The 12,492-nt window shown below is 43.4% G+C and overlaps 1 protein-coding gene across 1 annotated transcript; it reads left to right on the top strand.

Annotated features, from left to right (window-relative positions):
- The first annotated feature begins 10,792 nt into the window (after positions 1-10,792).
- On the top strand, positions 10,793-12,492 carry LOC119879292 (histone H2B-like). The gene has a single exon (XM_038589637.1). The coding sequence runs from the start codon at positions 10,805-10,807 to the stop codon at positions 11,261-11,263; it is 459 nt and encodes a 152-aa protein (XP_038445565.1). The 5' UTR covers positions 10,793-10,804; the 3' UTR covers positions 11,264-12,492.

Genomic DNA, 12,492 nt, shown 5'->3' with positions numbered 1-12,492 from the left:
ACACAGGCAAAGGGAGAAGAAGGATCATGCAGGGAGCCTATGGGACTTGATCCCAGGACTCCAGGATCACATGCGGGCTGAAGGCAGGCGCTAAAACCGCTGAGCCACCCAGGGATCCCCTAAAATTATTTATGTGGAGGTGGCAAGATAGTTTTGGATCCTTAAAAAACATGTCAGTGATCTCAACCCACAGCAGTTGTCAGTAAAACATGTGTGGCAAGGAGTGCAAAAGCAAGCCATGTCCGATTTACTGCCAAGGCTAAAACCTCACTGAAAAAGGAGTGTATGAGGGTGCTTAGCAGGTTATACAAAGCCCTTTTACAATCATGTCACAGGTACGTAGTTGAAGACAATTAACCAGACTGTGGAGACAAAGGCCAGGGTTGGGCAAATGAGCTGACTTCCTGTGCCATGTGGGAGGAAATGATACAGCCTAAATTTACGGAGTGCTTGTTACATTTGTCGTGCTGAGCATTTTACTTCCGTCATCTCATTTAATGCTCACAACAACCCTATGAGGTGGATAATACTATCATTCCCTTTTTACAGATGAGAAAACACAGGCTCAGAGAACTTCCCTAACGCCACACAACTGGTAAATATTACTATTTACCAGCTGCGATTTGTACCCAGGTGGGTCTGACTTCAAAGCATATCAAATGTGCTGCCAGCAGACACCCTCAGCTATCAGCCCTCTTTGAGGATACTTTGGTTCAAGACAGATGTCTCACCAAAGAGTTCAATAGAAAAGATGGACTTCTCAACCAATGAAGCTAAGAAAACTGGATATTCGTATGCAAAAGAAGGAGTTTGGATTCTGACCTAGCACCATATACAAAAATTAACTCAAAATAGATCAAAGACCTAAATGTAAGAGCTGACAATGGGGGATCCCTGGGTGGCTTAGCGGTTTAGCGCCTGCCTTCAGCCCAGGGCATGGTCCTGGAGTCCCAGGATCAAATCCCACATCAGACTCCCTGTATGGAGCCTCCTTCTCTCACTGCCTGTGTCTCTGTCTCTCACTCTCTGTCTCTCTGTTTCTCATGAATAAATAAAATCTTTAAAAAAAAAGCTAATAAAATGAAAATCCTAAACATAAAAAAAAAAGGCCATATCATGCCAACAGAAATGGATACTTAGGATGTTTCCATATCTTGGCTATGGTAAATAATGCTGCAATGAACATGGTGGTGCCCGTTCATTGTACCCATTTTCTTCAGATAAATACCCAGTAGTGGAATTACTAGATGATTATATGGTACTTTTATTTTTAGTTTTTTGAGGAGCCTCCATGCTGTTTTCTACAGTGGTTGCACCAATTTACATCCCATACATTATATTACCAACAGTGCATGAGACTTCCTTTTTCTCTCCATCCTCACAAGCATTTGTTATTCCTTGTCTTTTTAATTATAGCCATTCTAACAGGTGCGAAGTTGTACCTTGTTGTGGCTTTGATTTGTATTTCCCTGATTAGTGATATGGAAGGCCTTTTCATGTACCTGTTGGGCATCTGTATGTCTTCTTTGGAAAATTGTCTGTCTATTCAGATCATTTGCCCAGTTTTTAATCAAGTTGTTTGATTTTTCTTTTTTCTGCCTTTGAGTTTTTGGAATTCATTATATATTTTAGATATAACCCTTTATCACATACATGATTTGCAAATATTTTCTCCCACTCGGTAGGTTGGCTTTTCATTTTGCTGAGGATTTCCTTTGCTGTGCAGAAGCTTTTTAGTTTGATGTAGCCCCATTTGTTTATATTTGCTTTTGTTATCCTTCCTCTTGGTGTCAGATCCAAAAACTCAATCAATCAATCAATCTCCAAGACTGATGTCAAGGAGCTTAGCACCTATGATTGCTTCCAAGCGTTTTATGGTTTTGGGTCTTGCATTCAGTCTTTAGCCTGTGGTGTAAGACAGTGATCCCGTTCTATTCTTTTGCATGTGGCTGTCCAGTTTTCCCAACACCATTTATTGAAGAGACTGTTCTTTCCCCTGTTGTATATTCTTGGCTCTTTTTGTAAATTAATGATATGTCTGTGTTTATTTCTGAGCTCTCTAGTCTCATCTGTTGATCTATGCATCTGTTTTATGCCAATACCATACTGTTTTGATTGTTATAGCTTTGTAAAATAGTTCAAAATCAGGGAGTATGAGGCTTCCTGCCTTGTTCTTCTTCCTCAAGACTGTTTTGGTTACTTGGGGTTTTTTTTTTTGGGGGGGGGTGTTTTTTTGTGGTTCCATACAAATTTTAGGATTGTTTCTTCTATTCTTGTGAAAAATGCCATTGAATTTCAGTAGGGATTGCACTGATCTCTAGATTGCTTTGGGTAGGATGAACATTTAATAATACCAATTCTTCCCCTCCCTGAGTATGGAATATCTTTCCATTTATTTGCATCTGTTCAATCTCTTTCATCATTGTCTTATAGTTTTCAGTGTACAGATCTTTCACTTCCTCAGTTAAATTTAGTCTCAGTTATCTTCTTCTTTCTGATACAATTGTAAACGGATTGGTTTCTTAATTTCTCTTTCTTATAGGTTGTTAGCAGTGTGCAGAAATGCAACAGAGTTTTGAATTTTGATTTGTTTCCTGCAGCTTTACTGAATCCATTATTGGTTCTAACTGTCTTTTGGTGGAGTCTCCAGGGCTTTCTAGAAGTAATATTATGTCATCTGCGAATAGTGACAGTTCTACTTCTTCCCTTACAACTTGAATGCCTTTTCATTTCTTCTCCGTGGTTGTTTTGTTTTGTTTTGCCTAAATGGTCTGGCTAGGACTTCCAATAGTATGTTGAATAAAAGTGGCAAAAGTGGGCGTCCTTGTCTTGTTTCTGATCTCAGAGCAATAGCTTTCAGCTTTTCACCATTGAGTCAGCTCGTCACACATGGCCTTTACTATGTTGAGGTGTGTCCTCTCCATTCCCACTTCTTGAGATTTTTTTTTTAAATGAGAGTCGAATATTGAATTTTGTTAAATACTTTTTCTGCATCTACTAAGATGATTCTATGATTTTATCCTGTGTCTTGTTAATGCAGTGTATCACAATTATTGATTTGCATATGTTGAGCCATCCTTGCAACACAGGGATGAATCCCCCTTGATCTATGTTGAGCCATACTTGCAACACAGGGATGAATCCCCTTGATCATGGTGGATGATTTATTTTTAATGTGCTGTTGAATTCAGTTTGCTCATGTTTTTTCTTTTTTTTTTGAGAATTTTCATCTGTATTCATCAGGGATATTAGTCTGTCAATTTCTTTTCTTGTAGCGTTCTTACCTGGCTTTGTGTCATAGTAATGCTGGCCTTGTAAAATGAGTTTGGGAGTATTCCTTCCTCTCCAATTTTTGGGAAGAATTTGTGATGTATTGGTGCTAGTTCTTTCTTTCTTTCTTTCTTTCTTTCTTTTTTCTTTCTTTTCTTTCTTTCTTTTTTTTGGTGCTAGTTCTTTAAATGTTTGGTAGAAGTCACCAGTGAAATAATATGTTCTTGGGATTTTCTGTTTTGCAGGTTTTTAAGTAATGATTCAATCTCCGTACTTGAATATTAGCCTGTCAGATTCTCTGTTTCTTCATGACACAGTCTTGGTGGATTGTGTGTTTAGGAATACATCCATTTCTTTTAGGTTTATCCATTTGTTGGCATATAACCATTTGTAGTAATCTCTCGTGGTCCTTTGTATTCCGTGGTGTTCAGTTGTAATGTCCCCCTCTTTCACTGCTGGTTTATTTGAGTCTTCTCTCTGGTTTTCCTGAGGTAACCTAGCTGAAGTTTCCATCACTTTTATTTATCTTTCCAAATCACCAGTTCTTAGTTCATTAATCTTGTCTATCATTTTTTCTGGTGTCTGGCACATTTATTTTCCACTCGGATCTTTTGTTACTTCCTCCCTTCTGCTGACGTTGTTGCTTAGTTTGTTCTTCTTTTTCTAGCTCCTTGAGGTAAAATTTAGGTTGAGATCATTCTTGTTCTTAATGTAGGTGTTTGTCACTGTAAATTTCCCTCTTAAAACAAAACATATAGGTTGCTGCAAAAGCAGTTCTGATATGCTATGCTTCCATTTGCATTTGTGTCTGGATTTCCCCTTTGGTTTCTTCTTTGACCCAAGTGTTATCCAGAAGCATGTTGTTTAATCTCCACATACTGGTGAATTTCTACCTTTTTGCCTGCTAGTGATACCTTGTTTCATACTCTTGCAGTCAAAAAGATAGTATGATTTTAATGCTCTTAAATTTGCTAAGACTTGTTTTGTGATCTATCTGGTGAATTGTTCCATGCGCACTTGAGAAGAACGTGTATTCTGCTGCTGCCAGATGAAATGTTCTATATATGTCTGTTGAGTCCGTTTTGTCTAAAGTATGGCTCAAGTGCAGTGCTTCCTTGTTGATGTTCTTGTCTGGAAGATCCATGCAATATTGAAAGTGGGGTGCTGGAGTCTCCCTGTATTATCCTATTGCTGTTTATTTCTCCTTTCAGTTTTTTAAGTATTTGCTTAATATATTTAGGTGCTCCAGTGTTGAGTGCATATTTATGATTGTTACATCTTCCTGAAGAATTGACCCCCCTCATCATTACCTAACGACCATCTCTATCTCTCGTTACCATTTTAGCTTAAAGTCTATTTTGCTCGACATTAGTATAGCTAACCCCACTCTCTTTGGTTTCCACCTGCATGGAATAGCTTTTGTCATCCCTTCACTTTGGATCTATGTATGTCCTCAGAGCTGAGGTGAGTCCCTCGTAGGCAGCACATAGTTTGATCTTGCTTTTTGTCCACTAAACCACTCTATGCCCTTTGATTGGTGGATTCAATCCATTAAGAGAGTAATTATTGATAAGACTTACTAATGTCGCCTTATTACTGGTTTCTTGGCTGTTCTCTAGTTCCACTTTTCACTATTCCTTTCTTGATGCCCTCCTTTGTAAATGGAATATTTTTCGTAGTGGTATGCTTTGATTACTTTCTCTTTATCTTTTGTGTATCTAGGTAGTTTTTACTTTTTGGCTCCCATGAGGTTTACACACAACATCCTGTAGGTATGACAGTCTATTTTATGCTGACAGCTTAACTTTGATGACATACCAAAACTCTATCCTATTATTCCCCACCCAAATTTACTGTTTTTACATCATTGTTTATATTTTGTGTGTGTGTGTGTGTGTGTGTGTCCGTTAACAAATTGTTTTCAATACCTTTGTCTCTTATTCTTTATTTTAAAGTTACCTAGTCAGCACATCACCACGTTACAGTCTTAGGGTATTCTGAGTCTGACTGTATGCTTACCTTTAACAGCGTGTTGTGTATTTTCATATGTTTTGGTGTTACCAATTAGTTTCAGCTTGAAGAACTCCTTTCAGCATTTCTTGTGACATAGGGTTAGTCACAACGAGTTCCCTCAGCTCTCGTTTACTAGGGAAAGTCTTTATTTCACCTTCAATTTGGAAGGGCAGCATCGCTGGGTAAAGAACTCTTGGTTGGCAATTTCTTTCTTTTAGCAGTTTAAATATATCATCCCATTCTCTCCCGGCCTTTAAGGTCCCTCCCAAAAAACCCACTGATAGCCTTATGGAGCTTCCCTTGTATGAGAGAAAAATTGTTTTCTGTTGCTGCTTTTAAAACTCTCTCTTCGATTTTTGTTTTGTTTTGTTTTGTTTTTTTAAAGATTTTATTTATTTATTCATGAGAGACACAGAGAGAGACAGAGACACAGGCAGAGGGAGAAACAGGCTCCATGCAGGAAGCCTGACGTGGGACTCGATATTCGGTCTCCAGGATCACGCCCTGGGCCGAAGGCGGTGCTAAACCACTGAGCCACCCAGCCTGCCCTTCGATTTGGTTTTAGACAATTTTATTGGTATGTGTTTTGGTGAAGCATGTTTTGGATTGTAATTTTGAGGTGACCTATTAGCTTCATGAACTTAGATGTCCACATCTTTGGGGAGTTTTCAGCCATTATTTCTTTAAATAAGTTTGTAATCCTTTGTCCTTCTCTTCTCCTTCTGGGGTGGCAGTAATTCATACATTATTGCTTTTTGATGGTGTCCCTAAACTCACATAGGCTTTCTTGATTCCTTTTCACCGTTCTTTTTTTCCTTTTGCTCTTCTAATTGTATAATTTCAATAGATAATGTCTTTTAGCTCACTGATTCTCCCTTCTGCTTGTTCAAGTCTGGTGTTGAAGTTCTCTATTGAATTATTCAGTTGCTTGTATTCTTCAGCTCTGAAATTTCAGGTTGGTCCTTTTTTATGTTTTCTGACACTTTGTTGAGCTTCTCATTTTGTTCTTGTATTGTTTTCCTGATATCATTAATTTGCTTATCTGTGTTCTCTTATAACCCTCTGAGCATTTGTAGAACAATTTTTTTTTGTGAATTCTTTGTCAGAAAATTCCTGGATCTCCATTTCTTTGGGGCCCACTACTGGAGGTTTGCTGTGTTCCTTTGGTGAACACGTTTCCCTGATTCTCGGATCACTGTTGCCTTGTGTAGGTATCTATGCATTTCAAGGAGCAGTCACCTCTTCCAGACTTTATGGAGTGATTCTGCAGTGTGGATGTGCAGCACACTGGGCTGTGCTATGACCCTGCATCTACTGGTGCAGGGCACTAAGGGCAGGGGCACACGGCAGCAGTGGGTCCAAGGAGGCTGTAATGTCTCTTCAGTTCAGGCCACTGAGGTCCACAGTATCAACAACCGTGTGTATGTTGGTGAGCATGGTGGAGAGAATGCAGTGGCTGCAAGGGCTGTTGGGCTCCTGAGTGGTGACTCCAGGACCCATAGCTAGGGACCAGGGCAGGCAGTAATGGTGGCCAGAGCCAGTGGTGTACACATACTCTGCTGTGAGGGCCTAGTGCAGGTGTCTATGTGGCAGCAGTGGTCACCTGCAGACACACTTGTGGTGATGGGGGTCAGGGTGGGTAACAGAGGCCAAGGCCATCTATGCACTCACTGGAATCTGTGGGGGACCTGGGTGCCAGTGTGCTCTCCTATGGCTTCACACTCTACCCATAGGTATGCAGACTGCAGTGGAGTACAGTGATGGGGGTAAGGCTGGGGGTCATGCAGGTCCACAACCAGAGGAACCAGCCACCTGTGGGCATGGTGGTGTCAGCCAGTGACAGGAGGTAGAGCCTGATCTGAGCCCACAGACAGCTACAGGGGGCCCTGGATGATGGTGTGCTCTTGTACAGCTGCACTTTCTTCCCCTAGGCATGCATATGGACTTGAAAGCCAGTGATGGGAATCAGGCTAGGGCTTCACAGGTTCACAGCTGCGGGGACTATCTATAGGTGAGTGTGGTGTTGCTGGCCAGGGACAAATGACTGGGCCTGATACAGACTCACAAGGACATCAGGGGGCCCTAGGTGTCAGTATGCTGTCCTGTGGCCACACGATCTTTCCCCTGTGCCTATGCAGTATAGTGAGGGCCAGTGGTGAGAGTCCTGCTGGAGTGAAGCTGGAGATGCTATCTATAGGTGGGCATGGTGTTGCAGGCCAGTGACAGAAGGCTGAGCATGCTTTCCATAAGCAGCTGTTGCTGGGGGCCTGGCTGTCAGAGAATTCACCCATCACTGCACACTCTCCTCTGTGTGTGTACCCGCTGTAGCAGATGCAAATGATAGGATCAGGCCATGGCTAGAGGGGCTATCTGTGCCCCCAAGTGCAGGCAAGCTGGTGCGTCAGCCCAGGGTACTTAAGCTGGTGTCTTGCTCTTGCACACCTACGAGAAAACCGGATTGGCTGTAAGCTTAACTCCTGGGTCTTGGTGGAGGTAGGAAGGGACCAGGGTGGCTGGTGTTCTACACCTGTGCAGCCACAGAGTATTTGAATGGTTACTCATGTGGGTCCTGGCTCTGGAAGGGTGTGGTTTTGGTAGGGGTGTTGGCAGGAGGGTGGTCTGGGGCCTGGGGGTGGGTACTGAGGAATGGCTGGCTCTAGGAAACTTAAATACTTCTAGGACCATTGTCAGGATCTATGCACCCAGGCAGTGACTTCATCGTTGGTGGAAGCTGCTGAGTTGTATGCCACAAAATTCTCTGTAAACTGAAATCACTCCTGCTGCATATGTGTTGATAATAGCCTCTGCTTTTATTCCTTCTTCCTAGTCAAGTCTTTGCTGTTATGAGTGGGGGTGAAACTGAAGCTAGACCTTCATGCAGTGCCAGGACAGTCTAGACAAGTTGTTCACTCACTCTACTTTTTCCTTCCCTAGTAAGAGGAATTCTTACTAGTTGGGAAATTTTTTTTCCTGGTCCAGAACAATGCTGGCTTGAGGGATGGAATGATGCAGGGAGAAGGATGTTGTCTTCCTTCACTTCTTGTGCAATTATGCTTTGCTTGTTTGTTTGCTTGACACTATTGCTAGAGCCTCCTAAGTGGAATGTAGAGGTCTCCCAGACTGTTTTTGTTCATGGACCACCATCTAATCATTGATGCTGTCAAGGAATGGGGAAGTGGAGACTCCCACATCCCTATTTTTCTCCAAAGTCTGAGAAACTTCCTGTCATAAAAGGGGAATAATATTCATGAGGCCAGTCCAGTTATTATACTCAGCAAGTAATTATGCACATGATTTTTCTTAAACATAATTCCCAGTGATGTGTGACAATACACCTGGGTAAGCACCAAAGACACCTAAAGCAATATGGTCCCTATCTAACTACATCTCCCATGGGTTAACATTGTTCACCATTGCCTCTGCAGGAATATCACTCCTCTGCTGGAGTGAAGCTGGAGGTACTATCTTACCTCCCCTAAGAGGAGGGTAGGTACCTAATTGACAGCTTTCAGGATTTCAGGATTTAAAGGCCTCTTTAGTGCCCTGCATACCTAACTCCATCTCAATTATGGTTACCTTAAGACTTTAACTCAGAAGTAAAGACATTTAAGAAAAATGATAACTCAGTACTTATACCCACTGAACACCATATGAAAGGAGATTTTAAAGAATGTAACTTAGAAGATGGAAAATGATCTGAGATGCCAGAGGAATGATAATAGAATGAATTGGCAAATAGAAGTAAATGAAATATCGATGGCATAAAATATTTATAATGATTATGGCGACTTAAAGCAAAAAGTTAACAAGACGGAACTAAATACAGTATTACGAATCACTTGGATGATGGGTTGTGTCCAAGGAGAGCACCTCATAGCAATACAGGAAGCATTCCACCATCACCTCCAGGGAGATCCAGAGAGCCATATGTCAGTGGCCGCCTGGGGAGACTGCCAAGCACACTGTGTCTGAGGCCACCAAGGCCGTCATCCGGTGCACCAGACACCAATGAGCTGCCTCAGGACCGCCTGACCACACCGCAAAGCAAAGGCAAGAGCCTTTTCTTTTCAGAGCTACCTCACTTGGCAGGAAAAGACCTGAAGCTCTCCAGAGTGCAGTCTACTCTAGTGTTTGGATCTTTGTCATTTTGTCGATCTTTATAAATTCTTAGTGTGAAAGAAATGTTTAAAAAAAAACAGTATCAGCTCGACTTTCTATGTCTTTAGTGCTATTGGCTATGATTTTTCTTAACCATACTGCATTTCATCACTTTGCTAAATGGTCATTTCTATTAGGTATTTCCCTAGGTTAGCCTCTTCAGGGATCTTAATGGTCAAAACTATTTCCAAAATAATTTTATTTACCTCACCTATTCTTATTCTCCTACCTGTGTCCAATAGTGTCATCCGGAGATTTTTGTTTTTTCAAAATGTGTGGTATAGCAACAATTTAAGTGCAATACCAGATATAACAATCACACTTACCCCATTCACACCCCTTTAGTATATCCCATTATCTGAATTCAAATAACATAAAAGGGGACCCAAACAATGTGCCAAAAACTCAATCAAACAACCTAGAATCGTGAAGGCATAGAGTAACTCCAGATTTCCAACATGTTGCATTCCAACATAACGGAACGTGGAAGAGTGGTAGTTTTATTGGAATAATTTTGATTCCACATTAGTGCATCATTTCTTATAAGCGGTAAATGTGATTGACTTAGGATGTGCTACAAATACTCTGATGCTCTGGAATCAATGTGCCCGACCTTTATTTATCTTTAAGGATTTTATTTATTTATTCGTGAGAGACACACAGAGAGAGGCAGAGACACAGACAAAGGGAGAAACAGTCTCCTCACAGGGAGCCCCCTGTGGGACTCTATCCCCGGACACAGGATCACGCCCTGAGCAGAAGGCAGATGGCTGAACTACCCAGGCATCCCATTGTGTGCCCCTCTTTTATAATCACAGCAACGGTAAGGTGGAGATGAGGACTACTATGGAATAAAAAGTATTGCAAAAGGGTGCCTAGGTGGCTCAGTCTGTTAAGCATCTGGCTCTTGATTTTGGCTCAGGTCATGATCTCAGGTTTTGTGAAATACAGCCAGACTTCGGGCTACACGCTGGGTGTAGAGCCTACTTGAAATCTCTCCCTCGCTCTCTGCTCCTCCCCCTTCTCTCCTACTCTCTCCCTCTCCAGAAAATTTTCATGTTGGAAATCTAGAGGTACTCAACGGCTTCCTGTGGAATGTTTAGAGGTCCTTCTGGCAGCCCTCATGGGAAACTTAGAGGCTGCCTGATTCCCGCTCTGACTGAGGAGATGCCAAGCTCGAAGGTGTGCCACGAGATCTGACAAGACCTGGCTGAATGACCCGCTCACTTCCTGGCTTTGCCTTTTGTCCAATCAGAGAGGAGCTTCCGGTGACATCGGGCCATACAGTGGCTATAAAAGAGCCCTGGCCCTTCAGCTGCTGCCAGTGCGCTTCCTTCTGAGCTATCGGGGAGGTGAGCCCCACATGGCTGAGCCTGGCTGTGAGACCTCTTGGGAGGAAAGCCTGGTTACGGAGGAGCCAGGCGGCAGCCTATCAGGAGAGCCCTCAGCAGGAGCAGCCGAGGCGCCAATGCCGTTACCGCCGCTGCCGCCGTCACCACCGCCACCGCTGCAGTCACCACCGCCACCACCACCAACTCCGCCGCCGGGTCCGCTGCTCAGGCAGTTTCGCCACCTATTTCCCAGGGTTCTGAAGAAGGTTCATGAGGGCCTGAGCCTCTCGCAGAAGGCCCTGAGAGTCACAGATTCGTTCATTAATGACATCTTCGAGCGCATCATCGACGAGGCCTCTCGCCTGGCCCACTCCACCATCACCTCCAGGGAGATCCAGACCGCCATGCATCTGCTGCTGCCAGGGGGGATTGGCAAGCATGTCGTGTCTGAGGCCTCCGAGGCCTTCATCTGGTACGCCAGACGCCAATGAACAGACGCCAATGAACAGCTGACCCTCTGACCACCCCACAAAACAAAGGCTCTTTTCAGAGCTACCTCACTTGTCGGGGAAAGACCTGTAGCTCCCCACAACGCCACCTACTCCAGCGTTTGGCCCTATGCCATGCTGCCCATCCTTAAAGCACGTTCACCGTGGGCAGAACATGACAAAATGTTGTCAAGTCCACTTTAATATACGTGTGTGGTGTGGACCGTTAGGATTTCCTTGGCCGGGTTGCATTTTGTCACTTTCCTAAATGGCCCGTTCCTTCAGGCCAGCCTCTTCTGGTATCTTTTTGGTCACAGCTGTGTGTCCACAGTGATTTGACTTGCCTTAAGTATTCTCCTTCTCCCTCTTGTGTCGAGTGGTATCATCAAGAGATTTGTTTGAGTTTGTGATACAGCAATGAGTGAAGTGCTGTAGCAGATCCCGAACTGACACATAGCGCATTCACACTCCCCCAACAGAGCCTCTCGTCCAAATTCAACTACACACATACAAGAGGACCCAAACACTGTGCCGAAAACTCAATCAAACGACCTCGAATCGTGGCCTACTCGAGCTCCCCACCTTGGGAAAGGCCGATTTTACTGCACTCACATTTATCTGATTCCGTTCCTTGGTAGCCTATACTCTTGCACTTTTGACCCCAAATCTTCCTGAACCACGACTACGCATGGCTGATGGGATCGTCCAATGAGAGCAGCTGTGCTCCCAGCCGCTGCTAGCAGCAGCCAATCAGCAACTGGCAGCACATGATCCGTGGCCATTGGCCCAAAGGGTGGTGGGGTGACCAGGGCTGAACCAATAACAGCCTTCCTCGGACACCCAGCCTGGAGATTGAAGGGGGAAGGTGGCATGATTGTCTGCCTGGGGGTTTCTGGTCAAGCTCTTGCTTTGAACCAGTGTGGTTGGAGTATAAACATCCAGATGTCACGGTGGGACAAGTCCCTATCGTTTTTTGCATCCAGATAGGCAGAGGCTGTTTGGAAATTAAGGGAACTAAGATGATTCCTTCCTCTACCTCAAGTGATCTGATGGGTCGGAGGACTTAGGATAATGGTAATGCGCTTTACTACCCACTGTGTTTTTTCCTTCTTGCACGGGCTCTCCACCACCACCCCTTTTTTTCCTTTTCCTATAGGTACATGCTGAATTTCAAAGCAGTTCGTGATTATCCAAGTACGTTTTATTTCATTGATTCCTAGCTTCCTATATCT

Source organism: Canis lupus, unplaced genomic scaffold, assembly GCF_011100685.1.
Source record: "Canis lupus familiaris isolate Mischka breed German Shepherd unplaced genomic scaffold, alternate assembly UU_Cfam_GSD_1.0 chrUn_S564H726, whole genome shotgun sequence".
Classification (NCBI taxonomy): Eukaryota; Metazoa; Chordata; class Mammalia; order Carnivora; family Canidae; genus Canis; species Canis lupus.
Note: the sequence above shows the minus strand (reverse complement) of the source record. Positions and strands in the feature narration are given on the sequence as shown.